Here is a 27,682-nt window from a genome sequence, read left to right on the forward strand (position 1 = left end):
GTTTAAATTTTTCAAGTACAATTAACGTACTCAGACTTAGAATTTAACCAATCAAAATACTGGATTTGGTGTTACAATCACAAATTTTGTACTACAAGTACCAAGAGCAGTATTATGACTGAGACATTGCTTAAAAGAATTTGAAAATACTCAGTTCTACTATCTGTTTAGAAGATCATTTTGGGATAATGTTTTATGTAGAAATGAAACACACTTTCAAATATTGGAGGCAGAGATTTCATTGGTTGATACAATAATGCCAGCAAAAAGGTGGAACAGAGCTTTGTCTAGACATTGTTAGCAGATTGGAAACCTGGTTTGTACTCAGATTACAAATACACTACCATTCCCTTTATTTCCTTGTTGTGGAAACTGTTATAAATAATGAATAGTAATTCAGTGATGTCAAAAAATATTATTAACATGGCAATTCAAAGATAACAAGTCACAATACATTCAAACATATAGTTCTTAGAATTATTTGCAAGTTTACATCTAAGGTATAACAATATTACAGCAGGACAATAAATAGTTTCTTTCATTCAAAACTATAAATCAACACCAAAATGTGCCATTGCTGAGCAACAAGTCTTGAAGACTACTTTTGCTAAAATCTGAAAACAGATTTATTAAATCAATCATACAACTGCAAGTAACATGTAGAACATTAGATTTTAAATCTAATAATTTTACAGTCAATGACAATGGGACTTTTCACCCATGGTATACGTTTGTAACTAGCACTTTAAAATTCTGATTCATGCACAAATCATGTCATATTCAAGTCATTACATTAGGACAAAGCAAAGCCTGAGTGTTTACATAATACAGAAAAGCAAATCATGTTAAATGCTTATTTGGTATTATCAAATCTAGTTCATATACTGTGTTTAGTATAAAATAATTGTTTAATTTCCTTTCACACTGTCACCCCAGCAGCTGTAAGGTACTGTTGTACAAATGTCTGAGCTTCTGCCTGTAATCCTGCACTTATTAAAGCAGGAACCTGAAAAATAAATATTGATATATTAAGCTATTCAACACAATCCTTATTATTTATTTTAAGACAATTGTTTTGATTATTTTCATGCTATTATTAAGTCCTTGTCCCTACTATATATAAAGTGGCAAGGACATATAGTATTACTCATATATGCATGTCCATCATTTTGAATTCAAACAGGAATTTATTCATTATGACTGCAGATTTTGTTCTATTATTAGACATTCAATATAAGTATTAAATGATGACATTGTCATTTTTTATGGCATCGGTGTCGTACAAACATATCTGGTTTAGTGATATTTACTTCTATTCAATAAGATTTTAAACAGCATTTTTTTTCAAAATATAATTTGCCAATATCTACTTCCTAACTCAGTTGTTCCATCTGTTTATTTGACAAAAATCTTGTAAGGTTCCACATATTGTTTTCAGATAATTAGGTCTTTCCACCTTTCCGTGTGGAAAGACCTATTGAACTATTATTATTTTATTTTTTTTGCCTAATTTTTTTCTTGCGGTGTAAAAATGTTTCAAAAGATGTCACTTATCTATATCTTTTTCCATAGAAACCATACATTTTTGGAATCAGCTTCCAATAAGCTGTCATTTGACGCTACAATTGACATTTAAAACCAAATTCTAATATTTTCATATAAAAAAAAAAATCCTTACTGGTGGAAAGACCATCAATGGTTCTCTGAACAATTGGTTTTTAATTTTGTTTAAAAATGTTGTAAAACTAATTCATTCAATAGAAGATATTAAATACCTTTCCAGGATGAGCAGCTGATAATTTGTGAAGTTGTCGTGCAAGGTTTATTTTAACATCTGTTACTTCTGCTACAGGATCATGTTCCTTCTTTCCAGCAAATGCTAACTGTGAATAGGCTGTTTGGTATCCTGAAATATCAAATATCCAAATGTTAAAAATAAAACACAAATAAATTAATTTACAACTGTCCAGACTTTTTCAAACTTTTGTTAAGAACATGGAATAAAAATTTGTCAAAATCTTTATACTAAATTTTACTTTCACAAATACTAGCATATTGAACAAATTGTTAAACAGCATAGCCTATTGAAGATTTTCTTTTGGAATGCTAGTACCGAATAAAAACTACACCCAATTAACAATAAGAGAACAGAAAGGAACTTATTTCAGTGGAAATGCATTTTTTTTCCTGTGTAAATTAATTATTGGACAGTTATTACTTATCCAGTGGTAACACAATGCTGGTTTTCTAGTCTAGAATTAGTAAATGCTGCACAAACCTGGTGTATCTTCTATCTCAATGAAGTGCTCATCATCTGGAACATTGGTGTCTTCAGGTAATTCTATCAAGCTAATTAATCCTTGTAAAAACTGTGCCCTGTAAAATATCATATAGTCCATGTTAGGCAAACTCACTTAATTTCATTTATTGGTAACAAATCCATACTTTAGTTAATACTATTAGTGTTTTTTTCCAAAAATAATTGAAACATTGACGGATGGGATAAGGTCAGAGGTCAAGATATGTCTATTTTGTCTAAGTGCAATTGTGCCCTTTTTTGCATCAAAGACTATCATAATGAAATTTATAGCTGTTTCCTTTTGTACACATCATGAGAAATATCACATCTATCACAATTGGAGAAGACATTGCTTAAACTTACAGAGCACCAGAGTCTACCCTTTGGTTTTTGGTTTGGTTCCTGTTGTTAAATCTTTAGATCTACAGACTATTTATTACTTGTCATATCTTTTGACCATGGTGTTATTTCTTATTGGAATTATTGTTCCCTTAGTTTCTGTTTATCACTTTTTTAAAATACACAAGACATTTTATTGTGATTATTGTGGAGTTAAATTCATACAGAAATCAGTTGATAGATTTCATTGTAAAAAACAATGTTTGCAAAACACTTACCACATAGCATTGTATGTTTGGAACATCAAAGACGATTCTGTTAAAACATTTGTTACACCTACAGCACATATCTTCCTTTCTAATGATCCAGATACTTTCTGTAAATCTTGTAAAAATAATTTCTCTATCACCATTCCAAACATGCTATAAGAATAAATACAGATAATTACGGTTTCAGGAAACAGATTGCTTCAAAGCAGTTTGTTGTGTATCTTAAGAATTACCAGTTCTTGGATGGAATAATTTCTATATATTTATGCTATATCAAAATTTTCAAGGCAAATTAGTATGATTAAGTCAACTTTCAAATACAGATGCCTGATTTAGAATGTTCAGACCGTTTGGTGTTTAAAATCATTGTGTATAAGTTTCATAACATTTGGTTGAGGCTGAACAGAAACGAAAAATTCAGCATTATTTTTTCCATTTGTAATGGGGCATAACAGTTAAAGTGACGTCACCAAAACATGAGATCTGTGTTTAATTGTTATAAGCATTTTGTAAGAGTTTCATAACATTTGATTGAGGCAAACTAAAGTTGAGAACGGAAACCAACTTTGGAACGTACAGACAGACATGGGTAAATCTTAACTCCAACTCTAGTGCAGCAGGGACATAACAAATTGTCTAAAAAAAAATTCAGTATAAAAAGTTGATTTCAACTTTACTTCATATTGAAAACTCGTTTTTTTTTTTTTGTTTGTAAAAATATGCTGGCTATTTTAGAATATCGTAAAAATTATTAACAACTTACTTAGCTTGAATTCCATCTACATTCTGGATGAGTGCATCTGGACCATACTGAATAGCAAACAGGCAGAAAAACAGAAGTAAACCTGAAAATTGAGTTGACAAGTTCAATAATTCACATTTCTTAGAGATGGGCACAACTTGAATATGATTTACATCCCTCAATAAGTATATGCAAAGAAAAATATATGTAGTTTCCATGACAATCTGTCCATGTAAAATTTGATGTGCTTTACAATAAATGCAACTATTAAAACATTAAACTATCTCAGTATTTTAAAGAATTACACAACAGAGGAAGAATGAACATATATAAAAAATTCAATATATCTGTAAATTATATGCATCATTTATAAACAAATAAAACTTGTTATTTGATGGACAGCTAGATAACCCCTTATTTATCAGTTTCATATATAAATATATACTTACTTTTGATATACTTCGTTGTTTTTGAACTTGATAATCGTTGAAATAACAGGATAAATATATTTTTGATGTACTGACTCACAACCTCCCTGTAAATAATTAAATAATTATGTTTTAATAATCAAATGTGAATCACAAATATATTGGTAGTAGTGACAAATGATTTCTTCAGTATAACAGAAACCAAATACCTGATGGAATGGTAACATGTGTCTTCATCAGATTAAATATTCTCACAATTTTAGAGACAAGTTACATAATCGGTCATAAATAATCAATTTTCAGTCCAATGCAGCATTCATATAAACTATAAAGCTGCAGTCGATTTTCTGCATACTTGTATTGAAACATAATTCATAAATGTTTCACTAGTATCAACTTGTAAATTCCAATCAGTAATGACTTCTGTCAAGTAAAGCTGGAAACCAGTCTGTGCCAAACTGTTTTAGGGTTTGTCTAATTGAAACAGAAATTTTAGGTCTTTCCGCTATATATTCAACAAAACAATCTGAAAGTTTCTGTTATATATTTAGGATAAATGTTGTCATTGGAATATTTCTTACTTTGTATTTGAGTCCGACTTTTTAACATGCTAGCTCACAAGGAAACAGCTACCAAATCCATACATATTATTTTGACTTTGGGCCAATTTTCAGCTTCCCTTTCTGCTGTTACTCCTACATAATAGGTGTTCAGGAGAAAACAGCAAATACCAATTCTAATGCCAATCAAGTTTGCTTTGACAACCCTGTCCCCTATAAAGTCAAAAGTACTACCAAGACTAAACTTACTTTGGCATATGTTGTACAATGGAATTCAGTAGATAGAATCCTTCATGATCATTGGCTTTGGATGCAATTAGTTTTTGAAAGACTCCAAGCAGACCATTCTGTAAAAGATAAATACGTACCAATACAATTTCTAATCCAACAAACATAATGATTATTTAAAAGCATTTATTACAAAATCAAGTATAAATGCTGGTAATTCATCAATGTTCATGGATACCAATTAAAGTGGATTTAATAAAAAATAAAATCATATTTTCATACATTGTTAGATTTCAGGGTTTTGTACAAGTCTCAAACAAGCATATAGAAAATTTTAAATTTTGTTTTCCATTAATTATGAATCCAAGTTACTTGAAAATGGATAACTTCAAATTATGTCAAATTTGTTTTAAGTTGTTGTAAAGTCGGCTTACTAGATGAATAGTAAAGCACGCCGCTCAATTGTAACGTCACTATAGTTGACGTACTTCTTTTAGCTTTCATTACATTATCCTGGTCACGGCACCAATATTGCGTATAGTGGGTAAGATTTCGTACAATGGCATGAAGTAAAATAACAGACGTCTTGCTAGTTTGATAATGTAATGAAAGCTAAAGTAAGTACGTCAACTATAGTGACGTTACAATTGAGCGGTGCGCTTAACTATACATCTAGTAAGCAGACTTTACAACATAAGTATATAACCTGGTATTGGTTTGAAATAGCTGATCATATCTAATATCTATGCTATGCTTTTAATGTAGATCAGCAGAACAAAAGTTCACATGGTAAAACCACAGGCATTGAAGGCAAAATAGTTTGCACCTCAGAGTGATATCAGAACTGATAATGGCAAATGATCTGTACTATAACTTTATGTGTATGCATGAAAACAATGGCAAACTGTAATTAAATGTCACAAATGTTCAAAATTAGTAATTTATTCAAATGTTTGTTTCAATGATATTTTTAGGCATATAATTTATACATACCACATTTTCTACAGGGATTTGTTTAGCCCCCTTTTCAATGTAAGCCTGTATTAATCTGACTAGAGGAGGTATATTTCCAGGTCTCTCCCACAGAGCTGGAGCTAACAGGTGAGGAAACAATGCCATATATGTATCAGGAACTGTCCCACTAGTGTGGTAGTCAATTAATAAGGAGAGGATTTGGAACACATATGGAATAAATTCTGGAATAGAAAAAATGAAGAAAAAAATGAACTACTTGTGATGGAAATTTTAATAAATCTAATTATTTAGTCAGTCCTGATAAAATTCCCATTTGTTCAATGCTTCTGAGATCTCTTACCCAATCAAGTCCAGCTGGTAATTATCAGTGTTGTATGTTTAAGAGTTGAATATTTTTTTTTTGATGAGTTATTATTTTTATTACATTGCAATGAGATTTTGAGTGGGATTAAAAGTAGAAAATGCAAGGAACTATATCTTTTTCTTTGCATTCACAGTTGGTTTGATACAACGCCATCAACAACACCTATTGTTATATGACGTCAGAGGAGTGAAAGTGATATTATTGGTTTTTATTTCACTGGGAAATAATGGTTATTCATTACATGCAATGTAGTAATGCATTGTAATTGGAATTCATGGTGTGAAAACTGCAGGAGAAACATTAACATCTTCCCCCAAAAGCATGTCAAGGCTTACCTTGAACATCTGCCTGCAGTATATCTGTAAAAGGCTTAAATAAAGCTTCTTCAAAAGTAAATATAGCTTGAGGTTGGTGTTTACATGTTGTTCTAATGCCTATACATAGAGACTCAAATAAATAATGGTTAAACTGGGGCTTGCTGGGATTCTGAAAATATAAAAATTTACAAATAAAGTCATATGCTGTTTCATAAACAAGTCAATCAAAAGCTGAATTGAAGAATAATATAGATATGACAAGAGAAAATTAACAATGTTTTCCTGATCCTACCATCTTTTATCCTGTATTCAAATTAAGTATTACCATTTCGAAAAGTATTATGGCTAATCATGAACCAATTCAACTGGTTACCTTAAAAGAGGATATAATTCATGTCCCTTGTGAATAAAAGGATCAGAATGAATTGACACGACAGAAAATTTTGTGTTATCAAACAGGTTATCGTTAAATAACTTATTAACATTTTTTTTCTGTCTATATTTGAAATAACAAACAATGTGGTGCACACTGAATAACCCTCAAAGCGGTTATTTTAAAGTTTGCACCACATTTTTTATGTTATTTCGAATAAAGAGATAAAATATTACTGTTATTTCTTATAATTTAATTCTAAATTCCATTTTAAACCGGAGTAAATCTTGAAAAACGATGATGACGTTGCAGTCACATGACTAAATTATGTCTATGACCTGATAAACAAAACAACGTCAGCCAATCAGAAGACGTGTTATATCCAAAATTTAATTATAATTAATTATTGATGATTGTAATTACTTACTGTATGGTTTTAACATTACACAAACACAAATTCAGTCTTTGTTATGATACATTATTAGTAAGTACGAATGATAAATTTCTCGCCAAATTTAAAAGAATAAAATGTTACTAGTCAAATGTTTCACATGCATGGTATAAATACAAAACTTGCTGATTGTATTGCATGCATGGTATAAATACAATGATTCACATGCATGGTATAAATACAATGATTCACATGCACGGTATAAATACAATGATTCACATGCACGGTATAAATACAATGATTCACATGCATGGTATAAATACAATGATTCACATGCATGGTATAAATACAAAAACTTGCTAATTGTTCAGCTTTAAAAAATTAGAAATCACAAAGAATTCTAAACAGTTGTTTAGAGTTTTTAATTCCTACTTACTTTACTGACTATTATTAACTTTTGTGTTAATACTCCCATGACTTGCTGTATAACAGTTAAAATGTGTTCCTGTAATGCAGACATACTTCTCATCAGAGCTGAAAATACAGAAAATACTAAAATTAGAAAAACAGCATTTATAAGGATGTTACACCAAATTTAAATTCAATTCCAATTTGACCACGCTTCTTTGAGACACTTGATGTCTATTCAATGTCCATCTTCTTTTTTATTTGCAAGTTAGTTCCCTTTAAATAATCTTCATGGCTGATTAAAAGAAAAATCCCTTTAATGTGAAAATGTGGTCGTGCAGTATTTTGCAATTTACATTATTCAACTTACTTATTTTTCTGCTTTCATATGATACAAGAATTCATACCTTTCATAATATATTCATTTTCTGCTGATCCAGGATGATTAAGTCCTTCTATCAACCCTGATATCAAATCTGTTGACAATGGCTGTATATCGGCTAATGATATTCTGAAATCAACAAAATATTATACATGTATTTACCATAAAAAGAAGTTTTTTCATTCTGTAACATTGTCATCTTTGAACCTATTCAAAATAATTTTTTCATTTTTTTTTATAAAGGCCATGTATTCAAAATTTCAATATGTTTAAAAAAAAAAAAATTCAATATGTTTGACCAGCCAATTAAACATTTAGAATAAAAATAAAATGGAAATTTAAGTTTGAAATTCATCAACTCACAGATGTTTCTATAAGATTCTGAAGGAAAGGATAAGAATTTTCTATCCGTAATATTTTAAAGTGCACTGGATGGACAAACTACACATTCACCATTTTAAGATATGTTAATTATATCATATTAATTAACTGCAATGTTGTTAGTGAACAAATATGTAGTTCACTCATAATTTTTTTAATAGCTGAAATGTCTAGCATCCTGTATATATGTCCATGGATGCAGCCTTCAAGTTTGTGTAAAAATATAAATCTGAAATATTGCTTACGCTGCTGTTTTTCCATCTGGTGTTCGAACCATTAATAATCTTTCTATTGTGTGTGCTGCATAACTATGGACTACTAAACTTGTAGCTTTTAATAATTTCATTAAACATGGTAAACTGGCCACCAGGGCTTCTTTTGGTAACTGGAATAAATGTGAAAGATAAATAACTTTAACATACCAAGTCATTAGAAATTAATTGTAAGATGGTTAGAGTAAAAAAAGTTTTCACATATTGACTACTAATAAAAGATACTTTTTTACTGCTAGGCAAAAGGACTTGATTTATCATGATGGGCACCCCTTTATCTTCTTCAAACAAAATATATATTTCAATAATGAGAGCTAATTCTGTTCCCACAAGACATTTTTGAAATACAACAGCCAATGAAACATTTGAAGATCTTATAACAAGAATTTTGAATTTGAGTCCAAACTGAGAAAGACCAGATTACCCCAGAGCAATGATAGCCCTTTTGATGACATTAAATACAGATAGCTCATCATAGCAGACTGTGATATGTATATTTATCATCACATCAACAGCCGCTACAATGGACTAGAAATATTCTTCTTAAACTGTTTCCACATCACATCAAAAGTTGTTAAAATAAGAACAGGTTTTCTCAAAAACAGTTAAACTTCCAACATAAAAATCCTACAACTCACTACCTTTCTCTATATTATATAAGTGGACAAAAAACATCAAATTATTTGCATTGTATCTGAGCAATTGACTCCTCATTATCATGCCTAATCCAAATTAAAAAGGGCCATAACTCTAGAACTATTGGTGATTTACTGCATAATTTAAAACTCAGTCTGCAAGTTTTGGTTCTTAGCATTGTGTACAAGTTTCATTAAATTTACATGAGAAAAAGTTGTTAGGGTGCAGATATGAAAATGGGACAGACAGAATGCAAAAGGTCAAGGAAAACGCATCACAAAATTTATTACAAGTACCATTTAAACCACTATATTTTTATGATTAAACTGTTATAGCATACCTGACTTCTAAATACCATCAGGAATTTTATTGCATCTGCTTTTAGAATTGGATTTGCATTTACTGAAAAAGAAACCAAGATACAATATAGATTTTTTCCTTCAAATTTCTATTCAACATTCAAAAAATTTAAAGAGTGGTATTGGCTACCGATAAGATCAGAAAATCATTCCAAGTGCATGAGAGCATAGAAGGTTATATTGCTTTTGCTTTCATTTTGCATTTTTGTGAATTTTTAAAATAAACTATGCATTGTATTTTGTTAAGCAAATAAAATATGAGTAAGTGTTATCTTCCATTGTTTATAATTGTACAATTGTGGATAATACCATTTTTAGGTCTTTCCACTTTTCCATGGAAAGACCTATTGCTTTTCTTGATTATTATTTTTTTTTTTTCTTCCGCCTAATTTTTTTTCCTTTGCTGTTTTTTTGTTTGCAAGATGTCGCTTAGATATTTGGAATATGATATCGAACAGTTAATACGCTTTTAAAACTGACACTGCTCAACACAATACTTTCCCATACAGAAATTATCTCCCTTAACACTGTTTTTCTTGTTATGTCTAAGGCTTCGCAACCGTGTAATAATTGTATTTTACCAAATTGCTCGTTAAATCCTCAGGATGTTGTTTTATTTTGACCAAAGCCGTATAGATTCCATTAGTTATTTCCCCTTTTGTATTTGATATATAAGTGAAATGAACTTTCAACTGGAAAACCATAAGTGATAGGGCCTAGGGTTTTTGATTTGAGGTCCTTGGTCCAAAAAAAATTAAAATGAGGTCAAAGTCAAAGTCATGTTCAAAATTTTGATTTTGGCTTGCTATTTCTTATTTTCAGAAATCTTATAAGATATCCACAAAATATTTTCACATAATTGTTAGTTGTCACATGTCGAAAAATGTAAATTTTAGTTGAAAGGATACATAGACATTTGAGGCGAGTTTTTCCCCCTTTTATATGTAATATTAGTTGTATGGTAATCTAACTCATTAACAATATAAGGTAGAGGCCTAGAGTCTTTTGATTTGAGGTCCTTGGCTGATGACCTTGAAATTGAGCTCAAGGTCATAGATAAATTTAATGTTTTAGATTTTGACCTTTGCCTTTACCTCATATGTATACATGCTAAAACCATGGGGTTTTTGCATTAGGTTGCAAGCAATGTGATCTAGAAAGCCAACCGGAAGTGACCTTTTGTAAACAGGAAGTAGCTATATTTTGTACTAAATAAATGTAAAAGTATATAGAACCATATATTTTAGGAATCAGTGTCAAGTAAACAATCAACAAGAATGTGTCCATAGTACACGGATGCCCCACTCGCACTATCATTTTCTATGTTCAGTGGACCGTGAAATTACTTCAACTTCATCAAAAACTACCTTGACAAAAAACTTTAACCTGAAGCGAACGGACGGAGGCACAGACCAGAAAATATAATGCCCCTCTACTATAGTAGGTGGGGCTTAAAAACTTTAACCTAAAGCGAACAGACACACGGACGGACAGACGGAGGCACGACACAGACCAGAAAACATAATGCCCAGTACTATCGTAGGTGGGGCTTAAAATTACTGGAAGTAACATCTTTAAAACCGGAAGTAAACAATGATCTCCCTTATTTATATCTTTTTGTATAAAAACCATATATTTTTGAGATCAGCGTTTAATAAGCTGTCATTTGACGCTAAAATTGACATTTAAAACCAAATTTTAATATTTTCATATAAAAAAAAATCCTTACTGGTGGAAAGACCATCAATGGTTCTCTGAACAATTTGTTTTTAATTATAACAGATTCAATTTCATACACTCAAGTCAGTGTCCGATGGGTTTTGATTGCATTCCTTACCCCAAAAAATCAATACAAGCTTTTTACTTGTATGCTTTTTTTTTTTTTTTTATCTTGAAGACCATTGAAATGTAGACATCAGGCTAGTATGATCATATCATAAATATACTTTAGCTTAGTCACAAATGCTATTAATTTTGAACAGACAAAAGAGGTGAAGGACTTTTGATTTCCTACAAAAATTTAAAAGTATGTAGGTGATTAAACTAGAGGCTCTAAACAGCCTGTGTCCCTAACCTTTGTCTATGTACATATTACCTGATTTATCTGATAATTTCATGACAGCGAACATTTTTTCACCTGTCAGATTTGCTCTAAATGCTTTAGTTTCAGAGATATGAGCCAAAAACTGCATTTTACGCCTACATTTTATTTTTAGCCATGTCGGTCATCTTGGTTGGCAGGCAGGGTCTTCAGACACATTTTTCAAATTAGATACTCTAGTGATGATTGTTGCTAAGTTTTGTTAAATTTGGCCTTGTAGTTTCAGGGAAGATTTTTTAAAAAGTGAATGTACGAAGAATACAATGGACGCCAGATGCCAAGTGATGAAAAAAGTTCACTTGGCCCATTGTGTTTATCTGTCTGGAATAGTCCTAGAGCAGTTTAATGTTATCAACCGAAAACTTGATAACACTGAGCTTTGAAAAACTAATTGAAAAACATTAACTATAATGTTGTACTAACCATCTGCTGCCTGAAGGTCAGGTACAACTTGTGTGGTGAAGAAATCAGCTGTATTAACCAAACTACTGGCTGTTGTAATGCCATGCTGTAGAGTAAACAGGAAATGGTGCAAACAATGTGTACAAATCAAGTATGTTAACAAAAATCACTTACTAAAATAGTGATAAAAGTTATTTACAGTTGGTTTAAAAATGTTTACAATTAGCAATGCAAAGTTCAACACCCCTAGCTGTTTTCTAATGATTCTATTCTTTGTAAGCATCTGGGAATCAATTAATTAAAATGGATTGCATTCTTTTAACTGGCAGTAATTACAGATTTTTTTATATTTTTATTTTTGTGTTTTAACGCCACTTTTTATGCACAGCTTTTGTGCTATTTTGTGGCAGCCAATTTTGATTTGTGGAGGAAGCTGGAGTGCCAGTCATAGATATTCTCATTCACTTTTTTGTCTGATTGTATGTAGTTTAATCTTTTGTTTCTTTCTATAAAGATGTACAAATACATTACAATTAGTTCTAGGTATAAGAAGTTAGTGCATCAAGGTAAACACATGAAATAAGAAGAGTATATGACACAATAACAGGTGTGCTCATTGTCATCTGCCCAGAGTAGCTCTCAAAAAGATCTTGATCATACAGAGAAATTGATTGAGTTATATTGGTTTATTGTTGGTTGCTTAACATGCAATGGCAAACATCTCATGCATGTTCAGGACGGGAAGAAATTGGTTGAGTTAGATATTAATCAACTCTTCCATAAGGTCACTTCTATCATATTCTAATGTCTGCAGTTTTTTTGTTGGTTTTTTTTACAGTTGAAACGAAACAAGAAATAAAGACTGAAGCATCAGCAATATAAAGGTGTAGATTCATTATTGAGAATTTTTAACAACTTACATTTTTGAAATAAATTAATGTAAAAACTTAAAATGGGGCTGGCATATTGCAAAATTCATTCTACTAATTTTTTGCATTAATTTCACTATTAACAATAGTTTAAGTGGATTTTGGACAATAAATAACTATTTAATTTACTTTTTGTGTTTGACCTTTAGCTGCTAAGGATGTTACTAAGTAATAAGCTACATCTTTTGATTTCCAGCTCGAAGGGTTCTTTCCATACTCCTGAAATATATACAACAGTATTAGTAATGATTAAGAAATATATACAACAGTATTAGTATTGATTAAAAATAATAACATTCAGACACTTAAAAAGTCATTTTTGCACATGTAAAAACTTAACATACAGCATAAGTTTAACCATTAAAGGATTGATTTTCCTGGATTCATTAGGCTGTGTTGGATTACAGTACTCAATGCATTAAAATCAAATTGTACATACTATTTGAAATAAAGTACCCTTATTCATGTCTAAGCACTTCAGCACAATTGCATTCAGGTCTGCAGAATGAACTCATTCTCTTTTGATATTTAAAAAAAAATTGCTGACTAGAGCTCCTAATGGATTATCATGAAAAATATTTGTTTTACTAAGCAGTAAGCATTTATGGAACAGATTCAATAAATAATCAAATTTTGGAAATTTTAAATATTTTATTTATCAAATCTAACAAGAATGTGTCAAAAGTACACAGATGCCCTATCTATGTTCAGTGGAATGTGAAAATGGGGTAAAATCTCTAATTTGACATTAAAATTAGAATGACCATGTCATAGGGAACATGTGTACTAAGTTTCAAGTTGATTGGACTTCAACTTCATTAAAAACTACCATGACCAAAATCTTTAACCTGAAATGAGACATGAGACAGACAGACGAACGAACAGAGGGATGCACAGACCAGAAAACAAAATGCCCATAAATGGGGAATAAAATTCAAGAATATATTTGAACAAAAGTTAACCTGGTCCTTCACATTAAAATACCTCAAGAAGTCCTGCTACATATTGTGAAAAATTCTGTATAACAGGTCCTTCAAATGATTTACTTAGAGCTTGTACTAAATCACAAGCTGATCGTCTTCTTGTATCAACATCTGTAACAGAAAAAAAAAAACCAATTAGACAATACCAATTTGAAAGTGTAATGCATTTAATAACACTTACTAATAGATTATCTTACAAGTGGGAAAAGAAATTTCAAAAGACAAATAAAATTCCAGCTTTCAAAACTTGGGAATTTTTGTTTTTCACATATATACCATTCTTATTACTAAAATACATTACTTTTGGGTTTATATCTAATTGACCTTTTTAGCAGTTTTGCCTTTTACATCCAGCATTAAATTCCTTGTTATATATATAAATTTCTTATTCTTTTTTATTAATTCAACTAGTAAAGCCAGTTGACCTGAGGTCAATCTTCTTAAATGATGCCATTGAACATAATAACATAAACATTGCGATATGAGAAATGTATAAGGAATTGCACAAATGTTAAATTCTTTTATTAGGGCTTTCCAATCACTTCATGTTATCTGTACACCAAAGATCACAGGAATCACATTTCTATCATCGCTACTTAAATTATGATATTTACAGTATATATATATACATGAGGCAGAGGGTGTAAAAAAATAGTTATTTTTTTTTTTTGCCAAGTATTACCATTGTTAACTTACTATTTTGAGACACAAATATGGAGCAATAGCGGCTATCAATCATAGAACGGGTCACAAAAGGATGTCTGAGCAGTAACAATAGATTATGTACTCATGGTTCACCTAACTAAAAAGCAAATAAAACTTGTATGCATGTGTTGTCATAAGTATCATTGTACATAAACATACCAGAACCCTCTATATCCCTTCTAATATATTCGTCTGGATTATCTTCAAATAGCTCTTCATCTGCATCTAAACAATAAGTCACATTTTCCATTAATTACTGATGTAATTTATCAAATAGTATAATTTCTATGTCAAAACAAATAGTCAATTAACCTGACAATAGTTAAAAATCTAATAACTAATCAAATTAAAACTTCCATTTAAAAATAACACAAAATACTGCATTTGTGTATGTAGTAGAAGCAATACTACTTTCAATAGCTATTAATAAATATTCAAATTAACAAGTTGAATAGAAATGGATACATCTAAGGATCATTTCTATTCAGTCACTCTAAATTTTGATACTCATCTTGATTTATAACCAAAATGGTAAAACTAAGCTTTGTGTGTTTATTGTCAAAAACACTTAGGTATCAGAAACATACCTCTGAACTGCATGTTTGGAACAATAACTTTTTCACAAATACTGGCTAGTGTACTTGGATCTTCAAACAAACTTTTATATGATGGCCTTTCTGCCACTGATGCTAAGAACTGGATGGCATTACTGACTAGCTGAAAAAATATATAGAAAGTGAACTTAAAACATTAGTCAATTAACATTATCATTTACTGTGGATTGAGGAAAACTTCTATTATCTGGGTTTTGCCAAAGTATGAATACAAGCCTATATAACAATTTGTTATTCATTGAACTATTTGACTTCAGTTTTACTATCAAAAACTACGTTTACCTAATCGTATAAATAAGATGGACGTAATGCACACCAGCCAATTTTGTGTACTTACATGCATGCATAAAAAGTAGATAAACTGTGATTATATTGGTTGACAATATATAGTTTGTCATATCAAAGTTGCATTTGATAAAACTGATTGAACTTATTTCCTATAAGAAATTACTCACTAAATATTAGCTGACGATGTGAATTACTGAAATCCAATGTACATGCCTGTGATTAGGCAGATACCTTCTGGTTCAGTTAAAGTATATGAATGCATTTATAAAAATTGAAACCTACCATGTCATATTTAACTTGCTGTCCTGTAGATGTCAAGAGATTCCATATGGCAGTCACAAAGCTTGGTAACTGTGGTGAGAATTCTTCATCATATTTCTGGGCATATAATGCTACATTATCACAAATTTGGGATTTGACTTGTTCTAAAAGGCCAGCCTCTTCTTCATCCTGTAAGAAATATGTTCAGGTCAATATAAAATAGAATTAATATATCACATATTTGAGTTAACTTATTTTGTCAAGTTTCTGTTTTATATATTACAATAATTTAAGTTTGGATGTTACACGTTTTCTGATTGGCTGACATTATTTTGTTATCAGCCCATAGACATATTTTAGTCATGTGACTGTGACATCATCAACGTTTTTTCATGGTTTTCTAAGGTTTAAAATGGAATTTAGAATTAAATTATAAGAAATGACTGTAATATTTTTTCTGTCTATTCGAAATAACATAAAAAATGTGGTGCACACTGTTAAATAACCAGCTACACGCGTTATTCAGTGTGCACCACATTTTTTATGTTATTTCGAATAGAAGTCATTCCTTAATTAAAATGAACACCTTATTCAAATTAAACAAGACTGAAAAGTACTTTTAACTCAATTAAATATTATCAGAAAATATTCAGATCTATTTGAGCAATCATTGTGCAAATTGCAATTATTGTGATACTTATGCTAAAACTGAAAATTGTAAATGTTATCAAATTAATCCATTCATTAAATTCTTAAAGTCGAAGAACTTCGTAATTTAAGGATGATGCATTTTATCTTTCAATATTTATTTGTTTGCAAAATCCTTACTTATCCTTGAACTAGAGGCTCTCAAGAGCCTGTGTCACTCACCTGATTCTACTTGGGATTTTGATATAATAATAAAAAATGTAAAAAATTGTAACGGATACTTATTATGATGTTTTTAATATTGTTATGTTTGATTTTATTTTATTCAGTAGTTCTCTTAAAGAAGACATTTGTATGTATTTCCCATAGGGTCCTATGTTAAACTAAGTCCCCCGCTGGCGGCCATCTTGGATGATGGATCAGCAACAAAGTAACAACACTTGGTCAGCACCTCATAAGGAACATTCATGATACATTTGGTTTCATTCCATTCAGTGGTTCTTCAAAAAAAGACATTTGTATGTATTTCCCGTAGGATCCTATGTTAAACTAAGTCCCCGGCTGGCAGCCATCTTTGATAATGGAAGGGCTAGGCTACAAAGTAACAACACTTGGTCAGCACCTCATAAGGAACATTCATGCTATGTTTGGTATCATTCCATTCAGTGGTTCTCTTAAAGAAGACATTTGTATGTATTTCCCATGGGGTCCTATGTTAAACTAAGTCCCCCGCTGGCGGCCATCTTGGATGGTGGACCAGCTACAAAGTAACAACACTTGGTCAGCACCTCATAAGGAACATTCATGCTATGTTTGATTTCATTCCATTCAGTGGTTCTCTAGAAGAAGTTCCAAATGTAAAAAGTTTACGCCGACAACAGAGTCCAAGTGATGAGAAAAGCTCAATTGGCCCTTCTGGCCAGGTGAGCTAAAAAGCTGAAAAACACTACAAAGGTTGTATTAAGAAGCCATCTATCATGTCTATCTTCTTTTCTAATCCTCTACAGCAGAATATTTTTTTCATCTAAGATGTTATGTTTATAGTATTTACCTGTGTCCTTAATATTTTATTATCTGCACTAAGTAATGTTAAGAAATGGTTCATCCAGATGCCCATGTTATCTTCAAAATATTCTGGTAAATCCTGTAATCAGCAAATACAATATGGTTATTGTAGTAAAATATGAATTGGTTGAACATTGTACTTGTTATGTGACTTTTTTGAGTTCATGATACAATAACGAAGAAAACAGATATTTTTAAAATGTTATGGTCTTGTTTCATTGGGTTTGTGTTCCATTGACTAAACATAAAGATTTAAATGTGATGTTTCCAAAAAAACTTAAAATTTTAAAAATTGTTATTTTTTTACCAAATAAACCCTTTTACACAATCTGTGTTTCTGTATTTTTGGATGGCAATACATATGTTGTATTCCTGTAAAATTTGTTTTCCTAATTTCAATATTCAATGCACAACTTAAGAAAATCAATTCATGATTGTCAACACCAAGCTGTTTACAATTTTGGATTTATGCTTCAATATTACCAAGACTAGAGTGCAGTGTTCTCCCCAGGCCGATATGACACTGCAGTGTTGCAGCGCCTTCATAATATTTTCATAGATCCTGCAGCGCCTTAATTGGCGGCTGTTCATTAATACTTGATCCCGTAGCATGTTAATTTTCATATTTTTATTATAAATGTTGGTTAAAATTGTCAAGTTACTGATCACTGCTGATAGGTCGGTCAGTGTTACGCAATAACTAATAATTATTTTTACCTGAGCCACACTTATCTCAGCATTATCGAATTATGTTATCAGGTGATAGTGTAAATGATCATCAAGAACATAGATATTTTTTTAAGAAAAAACTAGAGGCTCGTGTCGCTCACCTTGGTCTATGTGAATACTAAACAAAGGACACAGATGGATTCAAGACAAAATTGTGGTTTGGTGATGGTGATGTGTTTGTAGATCTTACTTTACTGAACATTCTTGCTGCTTACAATTATCTCTATCTATAATGAACTTGACCCAGTAGTTACAGTGGAAAATGTTAGTAAAATTTTACAAATTTTGTGAAAATTGTTAAAAAAATATGACTATATAAAGGGCAATAACTCCTTAGGTTGTCCGATTCATCTGAAAATTTCAGGGCAGATTTACGAAAAATGGTTAACTAGAGGCTCTCAAGAGCCTGTATCGCTCACCTGATTCTACTTGGGTTTTTGAAATCATATCAAAAAAATATAAAATTTGGCTAAAAGTGACAACACAACCTCATTTATAAGGAAAGGAACATGTTTAATTTCATTCAAAAGTCCCCCACTGGCGGCCATCTTGGATGACGGATCGGCTACAAAGTAACAACACTTGGTCAGCACCTCATAAGGAACATTCATGCCATGTTTGATTTTATTCCATTCAGTGGTTCTCTAAAAGAAGTCATTTGTATACATTTCCCATAGGGTCCTATGTTAAACTAAGTCCCCTGCTGGAGGCCATCTTGGATGATGGATCGGCTACAAAGTAACAACACTTGGTCAGCACCTCATAAGGAACATTCATGCAATGTTTGGTTTTATTCCATTCAGTGGTTCTCTAAAAGAAGTCATTTGTATGCATTTCCCATAGGGTCCTATGTTAAACTAAGTCCCCCGCTGGCGGCAATCTTGGATAATGGATCGGCTACAAAGTAACAACACTTGGTCAGCACCACATTAGGAACATTCATGCCTTGTTTGATTTCATTCCATTCAGTGGTTCTCTAAAAGAAGTCATTTGTATGCATTTCCCATAAGGGTCCTATGTTAAACTAAGTCCCACGCTGGCGGCCATCTTGGATGATGGATCGGCTACAAAGTAACAACACTTGGTCAGCACCACATAAGGAACATTCATGCCATGTTTGGTTTCATTCCATTCAGTGGTTCACTAGAAGAAGTGGTTTGTATGCATTTCCAATAGGGTCCTATGTTAAACTAAGTCCCCCGCTGGCGGCCATCTTGGATAATGGATCAGCTACAAAGTAACAACACTTGGTCAGCACTCCATAAGGAACATTCATGCTATGTTTGGTTTAATTCCATTTAGTGGTTCTCTAGAAGAAGTCATTTGTATGCATTTCCCATAGGGTCCTATGTTAAACTAAGTCCCCTGCTGGCGGCCATCTTGGATGATGGATCGGCTACAAAGTAACAACACTTGGTCAGCACCCCATAAGGAACATTCATGCTATGTTTGGTTTTATTCCATTCAGTGGTTCTCTAAAAGAAGTCATTTGTATGCATTTCCCATAGGGTCCTATGTTATACTAAGTCCCCGGCTGGTGGCCATCTTGGATGATGGATCAGCAACAAAGTAACAACACTTGGTCAGCACCTCATAAGGAACATTCATGCCATGTTTGGTTTCATTCCATTCAGTGGTTCTCTAAAAGAAGTCATTTGTATGCATTTCCCATAGGGTCCTATGTTAAACTAAGTCCCCCGCTGACGGCCATCTTGGATGATGGATCGGCTACAAAGTAACAACACTTGGTCAGCACCCCATAAGGAACATTCATGCTATGTTTGGTTTTATTCCATTCAGTGGTTCTCTAAAAGAAGTCATTTGTATGCATTTCCCATAGGGTCCTATGTTAAACTAAGTCCCCTGCTGGGGGCCATCTTTGATGATGGATCGGCTACAAAGTAACACAACTTGGTCAGCACCACATAAGGAACATTCATGCCATGTTTGGTTTCATTCCATTTAGTGGTTCTATATGAAGTCATTTGTATGCATTTCCCATAGGGTCCTATGTTAAACTAAGCCCCCCGCTGGCGGCCATCTTGGATGATGGATCCGCTACAAAGTAACAACACTTGGTCAGCACCCCATAAGGAACATTCATGCTATGTTTGTTTTTATTCCATTCAGTGGTTCTCTAAAAGAAGTCATTTGTATGCATTTCCCATAGGGTCCTATGTTATACTAAGTCCCCGGCTGGTGGCCATCTTGGATGATGGATCAGCAACAAAGTAACAACACTTGGTCAGCACCTCATAAGGAACATTCATGCCATGTTTGGTTTCATTCCATTCAGTGGTTCTCTAAAAGAAGTCATTTGTATGCATTTCCCATAGGGTCCTATGTTAAACTAAGTCCCCCGCTGACGGCCATCTTGGATGATGGATCGGCTACAAAGTAACAACACTTGGTCAGCACCCCATAAGGAACATTCATGCTATGTTTGGTTTTATTCCATTCAGTGGTTCTCTAAAAGAAGTCATTTGTATGCATTTCCCATAGGGTCCTATGTTAAACTAAGTCCCCTGCTGGCGGCCATCTTTGATGATGGATCGGCTACAAAGTAACAACACTTGGTCAGCACCACATAAGGAAAATTCATGCCATGTTTGGTTTCATTCCATTCAGTGGTTCACTAGAAGAAATCATTTGTATGCATTTCCAATAGGGTCCTATGTTAAACTAAGTCTCCGCTGGCGGCCATCTTGGATAATGGATCGGCTACAAAGTAACAACAATTGGTCAGCACTCCATAAGGAACATTCATGCAATGTTTGGTTTCATTCCATTTAGTGGTTCTCTAGAAGAAGTCATTTGTATGCATTTCCCATAGGGTCCTATGTTAAACTAAGTCCCCCGCTGGCGGCCATCTTGGATGATGGATCGGCTACAAAGTAACAACACTTGGTCAGCACCCCATAAGGATAATTCATGCTATGTTTGGTTTTAATCCATTCAGTGGTTCTCTAAAAGAAGTCATTTGTATGCATTTCCCATAGGGTCCTATGTTAAACTAAGTCCCACGCTGGCGGCCATCTTGGATGATGGATCGGCAACAAAGTAACAACACTTGGTCAGCACCTCATAAGGAACATTCATGCCATGTTTGGTTTCATTCCATTCAGTGGTTCTCTAAAAGAAGTCATTTGTATGCATTTCCCATAGCGTCCTATGTTAAACTAAGTCCCCCGCTGGCGGCCATCTTGGATGATGGATCGGCTACAAAGTAACAACACTTGGTCAGCACCTCATAAGGAACATTCATGCCATGTTTGGTTCCATTCCATTCAGTGGTTCTCTAGAAGAAGTTCAAAATGTAAATTGTTCGGGCCAGGTGAGCTAAAAATTGACTATAAAGGGCAATAACTCCTAAAGGGGTCAATTGACCATTTCGGTCATGTTGACTTATTTGTAAATCTTACTTTGCTGAACATTATTGCTGTTTACAGTTTATCTTTATCTATAATAATATTCAAGATAATAACCAAAGACAGCAAAAATTCCCTAAAATTACCAGTTCAGGGGCAGCAACCCAATAACGGGTTGTCAGATTCATCTGAAAATTCGAGGGCAGATAGATCTTGACCTGATAAACAATTTTACCCCATGTCAGATTTGCTCAAAATGCTTTGGTTTTTGAGTTATAAGCCAAAAACTGCATTTTACCCCTATGTTCTATTTTTAGGCATGGCGGCCATCTTGGTTGGTAGGCGGGGTCACGCCACACATATTTTAAACTAGATACCCCAATGACGATTGTGGCCAAGTTTGGTTTAATTTGGCCCAGCAGTTTCAGAGGAGAAGATTTTTGTAAAAGTTAACGATGACGGACGACAGACGACGCCGGACGCAAAGTGATGGGAAAAGCTCACTTGGCCCTTCGGGCCAGGTGAGCTAAAAATAAAGAAAAAAATTGAAGAAATAGAGTGTACATACTGAGATATCTTGCCTGCTCTACTGGTAATACATTTGTATGTTGTAAATCATTTATAACAAAGTCTAAGTACAAGTATGGACCTATGGACATATTCTCCATACACCAAACTTCGTTCACCAATTGCTTATTGTATCTGAGAAATGAATGTGACCACTTATTGCTTATAGTATCAGAGAAATGGCATTAATACTAAAACTTAATGTTAATCGGTGTTGAAGGTCAGATGAACCCTGTCTGAGGGACATGCAAACCTTGCAATGACTCTACATGTACAGTATATTCAAGATGGGGATTATATTTAGTGTGATATAAACATTGTGTAATTACTTACCTGAAAATTTAGACTATAAAATATTTTACAAATTAGCACTATAGAACTGAAGATGACTTTTAAAGCAACTGGATCTTCTGCATGTGTCTTTGCCAATTCCATTGTTGCCTACAAAATATAATATAAAATAAAGGTAGTAAAAGAAACCTGCATGTACACTCAGTTAGGATAAGTTGTTAATAAATACAGGTAGAATATATAAAATTATATACTTCTTCAGTGCCTACAGTGTTCTCCCCAGGATTTTTGGATAGCGCTGTGGTAAGCGCGTGATTTTCGACAATTCTCAGTAACTTTGTCGCGGCGCGCGGTTGATTTGTAATTGATATGTTGTGGTTTTTTTTATCATGCTATTGATGTTTTCTCTTGTAATGATGTTCTCATGGCAGTTACCCCTTTGTTTGTCAATGTTGTTGTTTTGATATAGATGAAGAGTCTTTTTTTTTATGTCTCTGTTGTAAAATTCTTATAATCAAACACAAAATACAAAAATAAATTTTATTCATTGTCATGATTAAACTGTAGCATACATCACATAACAAAACATAATATTTAAACAATAACAAAGATCATTCAATAATTTAAAGGCTATTTAAGCATAAACTCCAACAGCTACTATTTTGTTCTTTACTTAAGCACTAAATTAAACACATTGATAAAATAAATTAACTGAACTAAATGTCTATATATATCTATAAAAGTCATTAAAGCACACAAAGTTAATCAGTAGTTAGCTTTCTTTTTCTGATCTGACCAAAAGCAGACACACATGATGGAAAGTTAAAGTCACTTGATGATGGGCCTTCAATAGAAATACACATTAGTTGGTTCAGTACTCTTTGGCTGAGGCGGTTCCTGAGAACAGACTTAATCCTAGCCATGGTGGAGAAGGACCTCTCACAATCAGCTGTTGATACTGGCAAGACTAGAGCAATCATGCAGTACTTGGCAAGAGCAGGATACATGTCACCCATCTGTATAACTTTAAGCATGGCATCTCTCATTGAATGATCTTTCATGTTGACTGCAATAAGTTGTCTAAGAGAGTGGAATTCTGTCTTTACCATCTCAAAGGTTCCAACTGAAGTGAAGTGATCTGACAGGGTCTAAAATTATAAAATAAAAATGAATTATATTAAACAGTCTAACAATTAATAACAACTCAGAATTGGCAGTATCTTCTTGACTTGAACTATTGTGGATAAGTGTCTCATTGTCAATCATACCACATCTCCTTATTTTTGTACCGACTCAAATTCAAAACCAGCAGTGAAACAAGAAATATACACCAACATCAATGTAATGTTTTTCTTTGTATTTATTTGCTCCAGTAACACTAACAGTTATTTTTTTGTGTGTTTTAGTTCTTAAAAATAAAGTATTTCAATTTCAAAGGATACTGATTATTGAGTAACATTATTTACCTTCAGCTTTTGATGTAGCCACTCATGGAGTGAGGGGTCTTCTTTATCAATAAGTTCTGGATCAAACACTGACAAGGCATCAAGAATGTTGGTGTCTGGAAACCTCTGGTGAAGATTCTCAACAACATTGTTGATGTACTGGTGGTAAATCTGGAATAGAAATTTCAAATTAAAAATATGACAAAATTTGTTACAAACAAGTCAAACTGTACATATCATTTGGTTGAAAGTTGTCTCATTGGTAATCATATCACATCTATCTTTTTTGGTTTATCTGATGAGTGTCTATTATTTCACTTTAAAAAAATGCTGAAGTGGTTTATGAAACAATGTGCAATATACCAGCTAAAACTTTGGTGTAGTTCTAATGATTTATTTAAATATTTACCCTTTCTTTGAATGATGTGATGTCAGTCTCTGACCCTTTTACACCGTACTCTTCAAGTTGCTCGAATCTGGTTGGTAGGTTGGTCATGTGGTCAGCAGGGTACTCAAGTAGACGTAGAAGTGTCATCTGTGTTGAGGAAACCAAGGGATCCACTAAGGTGAAGTCAACTGATGTCTTCTGGAAGAGCTTGGATAATCTGTTTAGATGAGGTAGAACATCACCAAGCATGGCAAGGGTACAAACAAAGGAAGGACTCTTGACGAAAGTAGCTAGACCTGCTGCAGTGGCGTCATGACGTTCTGATGCTTCACGCTCAAGGCTGGCTATAAGCGAGGGTAGGCACTGGCTAACAGCACGGACTGCAGTTTCATGTGACAACCAGCGAGTATCACCAACCTCTTTCAGTTTGATGGCAGGGTCACCAAGAATGTGCTGCAAAAAAGAAATATATATAAGATTTCAATTTTCAAATAAAGTCAATATACACATACAAAATATAATTTTAGTATTTTATAATTATGATAGTTTTCTCATTGGCAATTACATCACATTTTCTTATAGTTGATATTTTCATTAAGTAAAACAGATTAATGTCACCTGAAAATTGCTTAAATTACTAAATGTTAATATACCTCTAACTGCTTTAAACCACTCATTCGTACTGCTGAGTTCTGGTAATAGTAGAAGAGCTGCTTCAGTATAGACTTGAATTTCTGGAGATAGGGTATGTTGTTTGAAGCTTGAGCTGCTGCCAAGGCTAACCTGTGTGCAATGCAGTGTATGTTGATCAGTTCACTATTTAGGTCTGCTTTCAACTGTGTAGCAACCTGAAAAAGTCATAATATATTAACCAATGCAATATATAATATATAAATATAATAGAAGTAATAATAACATTAACCGGAACCAATTTTTCTGCACAACAGCATAAAAGCCTTTTATTTTAATTTTTCATTTCATTTCAAGTTGTATCCCTCAACAGTTGTATCATTGGCATTCATACCACATCTTATGAAATTTTTTACTACTATAGCTTAATCTAGTCATTGGCAATCATACCACATGCTTATAAATACAAATTCAATAAATCTTACCCCTGTCTTCTTGCCAACCATTACTGCAGCACCATCTGAACCCAGACCAATAAACGAGTGTGCAGGCAACTGGTTTTCTGTCATGAACTGCTTGAGTGCTGCGACTAAGGTGTCTGCTTTACCATCTGGAACGTCGATGAGTGTCAGAAATGATGTCTTCAACTGTAAAAGAAAGAAAATAATATAATATGGGAGTCATTATTAGTTTTTAAATATATCAACAATAATATGCTGTTCCAGTATATTGTTTAACATTGTTTTACATTGTCTTATTAGGGCTTATTATAGCTGACTATGCGGTATGGGCTTTGCTCATTGTTGAAGGCCGTACGGTGACATAGTTGTTAATGTCTGTGCCATTTTGGTCTTTTGTGGATAGTTGTCTCATTGGCAATCATACCACATCTTCTTTTTTATATGTACAGTTTGTAAAAAAAGGGAAATATTACCTCTAAGTCCTGGTTGAAGTATCTGGCCATAACTGTCAACTGTTTTAGCACGGACACATCTGTTGTCTCGTCAACTAGTAATGAGTAGTAGGTGCTCTGCTGAATGGCGTCTATAACGGGTGTAGAAATCTGTAGACTAATGCTGTGTAACATCTCCTGCATAATACGCTGGCTGGTGTAGTTGACACTTTCACCTTTCTGCAGTAAGTTGAGATAGTCACATCCAAGGTTCTTGGCTAAGTCTAGAAGTGAAGCGAAATGAGTTGTGTGTGGAATCTCTTCTTTGGCTAACCAGTACATTATCTTGAAGGCACCAATCAGGGCTGTCTTTTCTAAGGAGGTGTGATGTTCTACAGCTGACTGAATACTCTGGCCTTTGCCTGCAAGAATGGAGTTGGCCTCAAGGTCGGTAGCTTCTATGTGCATCTTTGTCTTGGCATGTCGTAGTAAGCTATCTCTAACTAAGTAGGTACACGGAACAGACACCCATACACCAGACCCATTCTTTGACTTCATGTTGAACTTTGTGCAGAAACTGCAAAGCATACCTATAACATAAGAAAAATGATTAAGTTCATTCAACCTAAATTTATAAACATTTATTTCATAACAGTTTACTATGATATCTTTTCAATATTTACAAGTAAAATTATGAATATCATGGCACAATACAAATTTCTATTTTATTTTATTTATTTCTGAAGAATTCTTGTCAAAATATAATAAATTATTAAATAGAAAAGAAAATATAAAAAAGATTATTTTACTTAATTTTAACATAAACAAAATAGATTTAAAATTTAAGAATCAATCCCACATTTAAAAAAGTTAAATTTTAACCTATGGTATTCTAATAGTTTTTATTTTATTATGCAAAATATTTATTTTTTTTCTTTTGACCAATTTTCAAAATCAACTGAAAATCACATGAAATTTATTTACCATTCTCATTATCTGTGAATAAAACCCAAGGAAAAGTCTTTTTCCATGATGGGTCTACACCAGACTGCCTGTGTGAAGATTTCTTAGCACTAACTGGTGATGTTGCAGAACATGTAGGACCAACAATCAAGTCATTGTCAGCTTCTGTGTTGGGTTTTGTAACCCACTGTAGCAGTGTACTGTTAACCTTACGACGTTTAACAGGAGTTGACATTTTTTAGCATAATGATTTCCCATTTTTCTGATTAACGTTTTATAATATTCGTATGGCTTCACCCAAGCTGGACATCGAGAAAGTGAATTTCTCAAGTCTAGTATCAGCTTGGGGTTTGTTTTTCTAATCATATCCTCTTAATTGTTTTCAAAGGGTAAACTTCATTACTGTAGAATTGCTGATTAAACAGTTATTAGTTCGATTGGGTGATAATTAATACTTCAAAGACTAGCTCATTGAAGCCAATTTGATCGTTGTTAAAATCAGTGTTTGTTCAAAGTTCGTTAAACAAGTTTGTGAATGTCGTTGGGAAATGCGGTCAATTTATTTCATCTCATTTCATTCATATATGCCTCTATATATTCTTTAAATTCAAAAAATAGATGTCAATGTTGAAATCTTTGTTTATTTTGATCGTTCAAAGACGCCATTTTTTATTAGACTGGTCCCGCGGA

General features: G+C 32.8%; 2 protein-coding genes across 2 annotated transcripts in view; both read right to left on the reverse strand.

Moving 5' to 3' along the window:
- Positions 1–395: 395 nt before the first annotated feature.
- Positions 396–27,682, reverse strand: part of LOC139488289 (exportin-2-like) — a 37,492-nt gene continuing 10,205 nt past the window's right edge. The window contains exons 7-27 of the mRNA XM_071273790.1: positions 22,717–22,824; positions 17,706–17,798; positions 16,028–16,195; positions 15,431–15,560; positions 15,003–15,068; positions 14,140–14,249; positions 13,285–13,374; positions 12,248–12,332; positions 9,705–9,766; positions 8,702–8,841; positions 8,101–8,204; positions 7,722–7,819; positions 6,540–6,690; positions 5,859–6,061; positions 4,887–4,984; positions 4,099–4,184; positions 3,671–3,752; positions 2,917–3,060; positions 2,279–2,376; positions 1,776–1,906; positions 396–1,006 (exon numbers count right to left, since the gene is read on the reverse strand). Of these exons, the coding sequence (XP_071129891.1) occupies positions 920–1,006; positions 1,776–1,906; positions 2,279–2,376; positions 2,917–3,060; positions 3,671–3,752; positions 4,099–4,184; positions 4,887–4,984; positions 5,859–6,061; positions 6,540–6,690; positions 7,722–7,819; positions 8,101–8,204; positions 8,702–8,841; positions 9,705–9,766; positions 12,248–12,332; positions 13,285–13,374; positions 14,140–14,249; positions 15,003–15,068; positions 15,431–15,560; positions 16,028–16,195; positions 17,706–17,798; positions 22,717–22,824 (2,334 nt within the window). The 3' untranslated portion in view covers positions 396–919. The remainder of the gene's footprint in view (positions 1,007–1,775; positions 1,907–2,278; positions 2,377–2,916; positions 3,061–3,670; positions 3,753–4,098; positions 4,185–4,886; positions 4,985–5,858; positions 6,062–6,539; positions 6,691–7,721; positions 7,820–8,100; positions 8,205–8,701; positions 8,842–9,704; positions 9,767–12,247; positions 12,333–13,284; positions 13,375–14,139; positions 14,250–15,002; positions 15,069–15,430; positions 15,561–16,027; positions 16,196–17,705; positions 17,799–22,716; positions 22,825–27,682) is intronic.
- LOC139488300 (zinc finger protein 862-like) lies at positions 23,201–27,633 on the reverse strand. The gene is made up of 7 exons (XM_071273801.1): positions 27,014–27,633; positions 26,072–26,619; positions 25,623–25,784; positions 25,161–25,355; positions 24,529–24,960; positions 24,141–24,290; positions 23,201–23,822 (listed from the first exon to the last, which is right to left on the reverse strand). The coding sequence occupies exons 1-7, from the start codon at positions 27,225–27,227 to the stop codon at positions 23,436–23,438; spliced, it is 2,088 nt and encodes a 695-aa protein (XP_071129902.1). The 5' UTR covers positions 27,228–27,633; the 3' UTR covers positions 23,201–23,435.

The sequence above is a fragment of the Mytilus edulis genome, chromosome 1 (genome assembly GCF_963676685.1).
Source record: "Mytilus edulis chromosome 1, xbMytEdul2.2, whole genome shotgun sequence".
Taxonomy (NCBI): domain Eukaryota; kingdom Metazoa; phylum Mollusca; class Bivalvia; order Mytilida; family Mytilidae; genus Mytilus; species Mytilus edulis.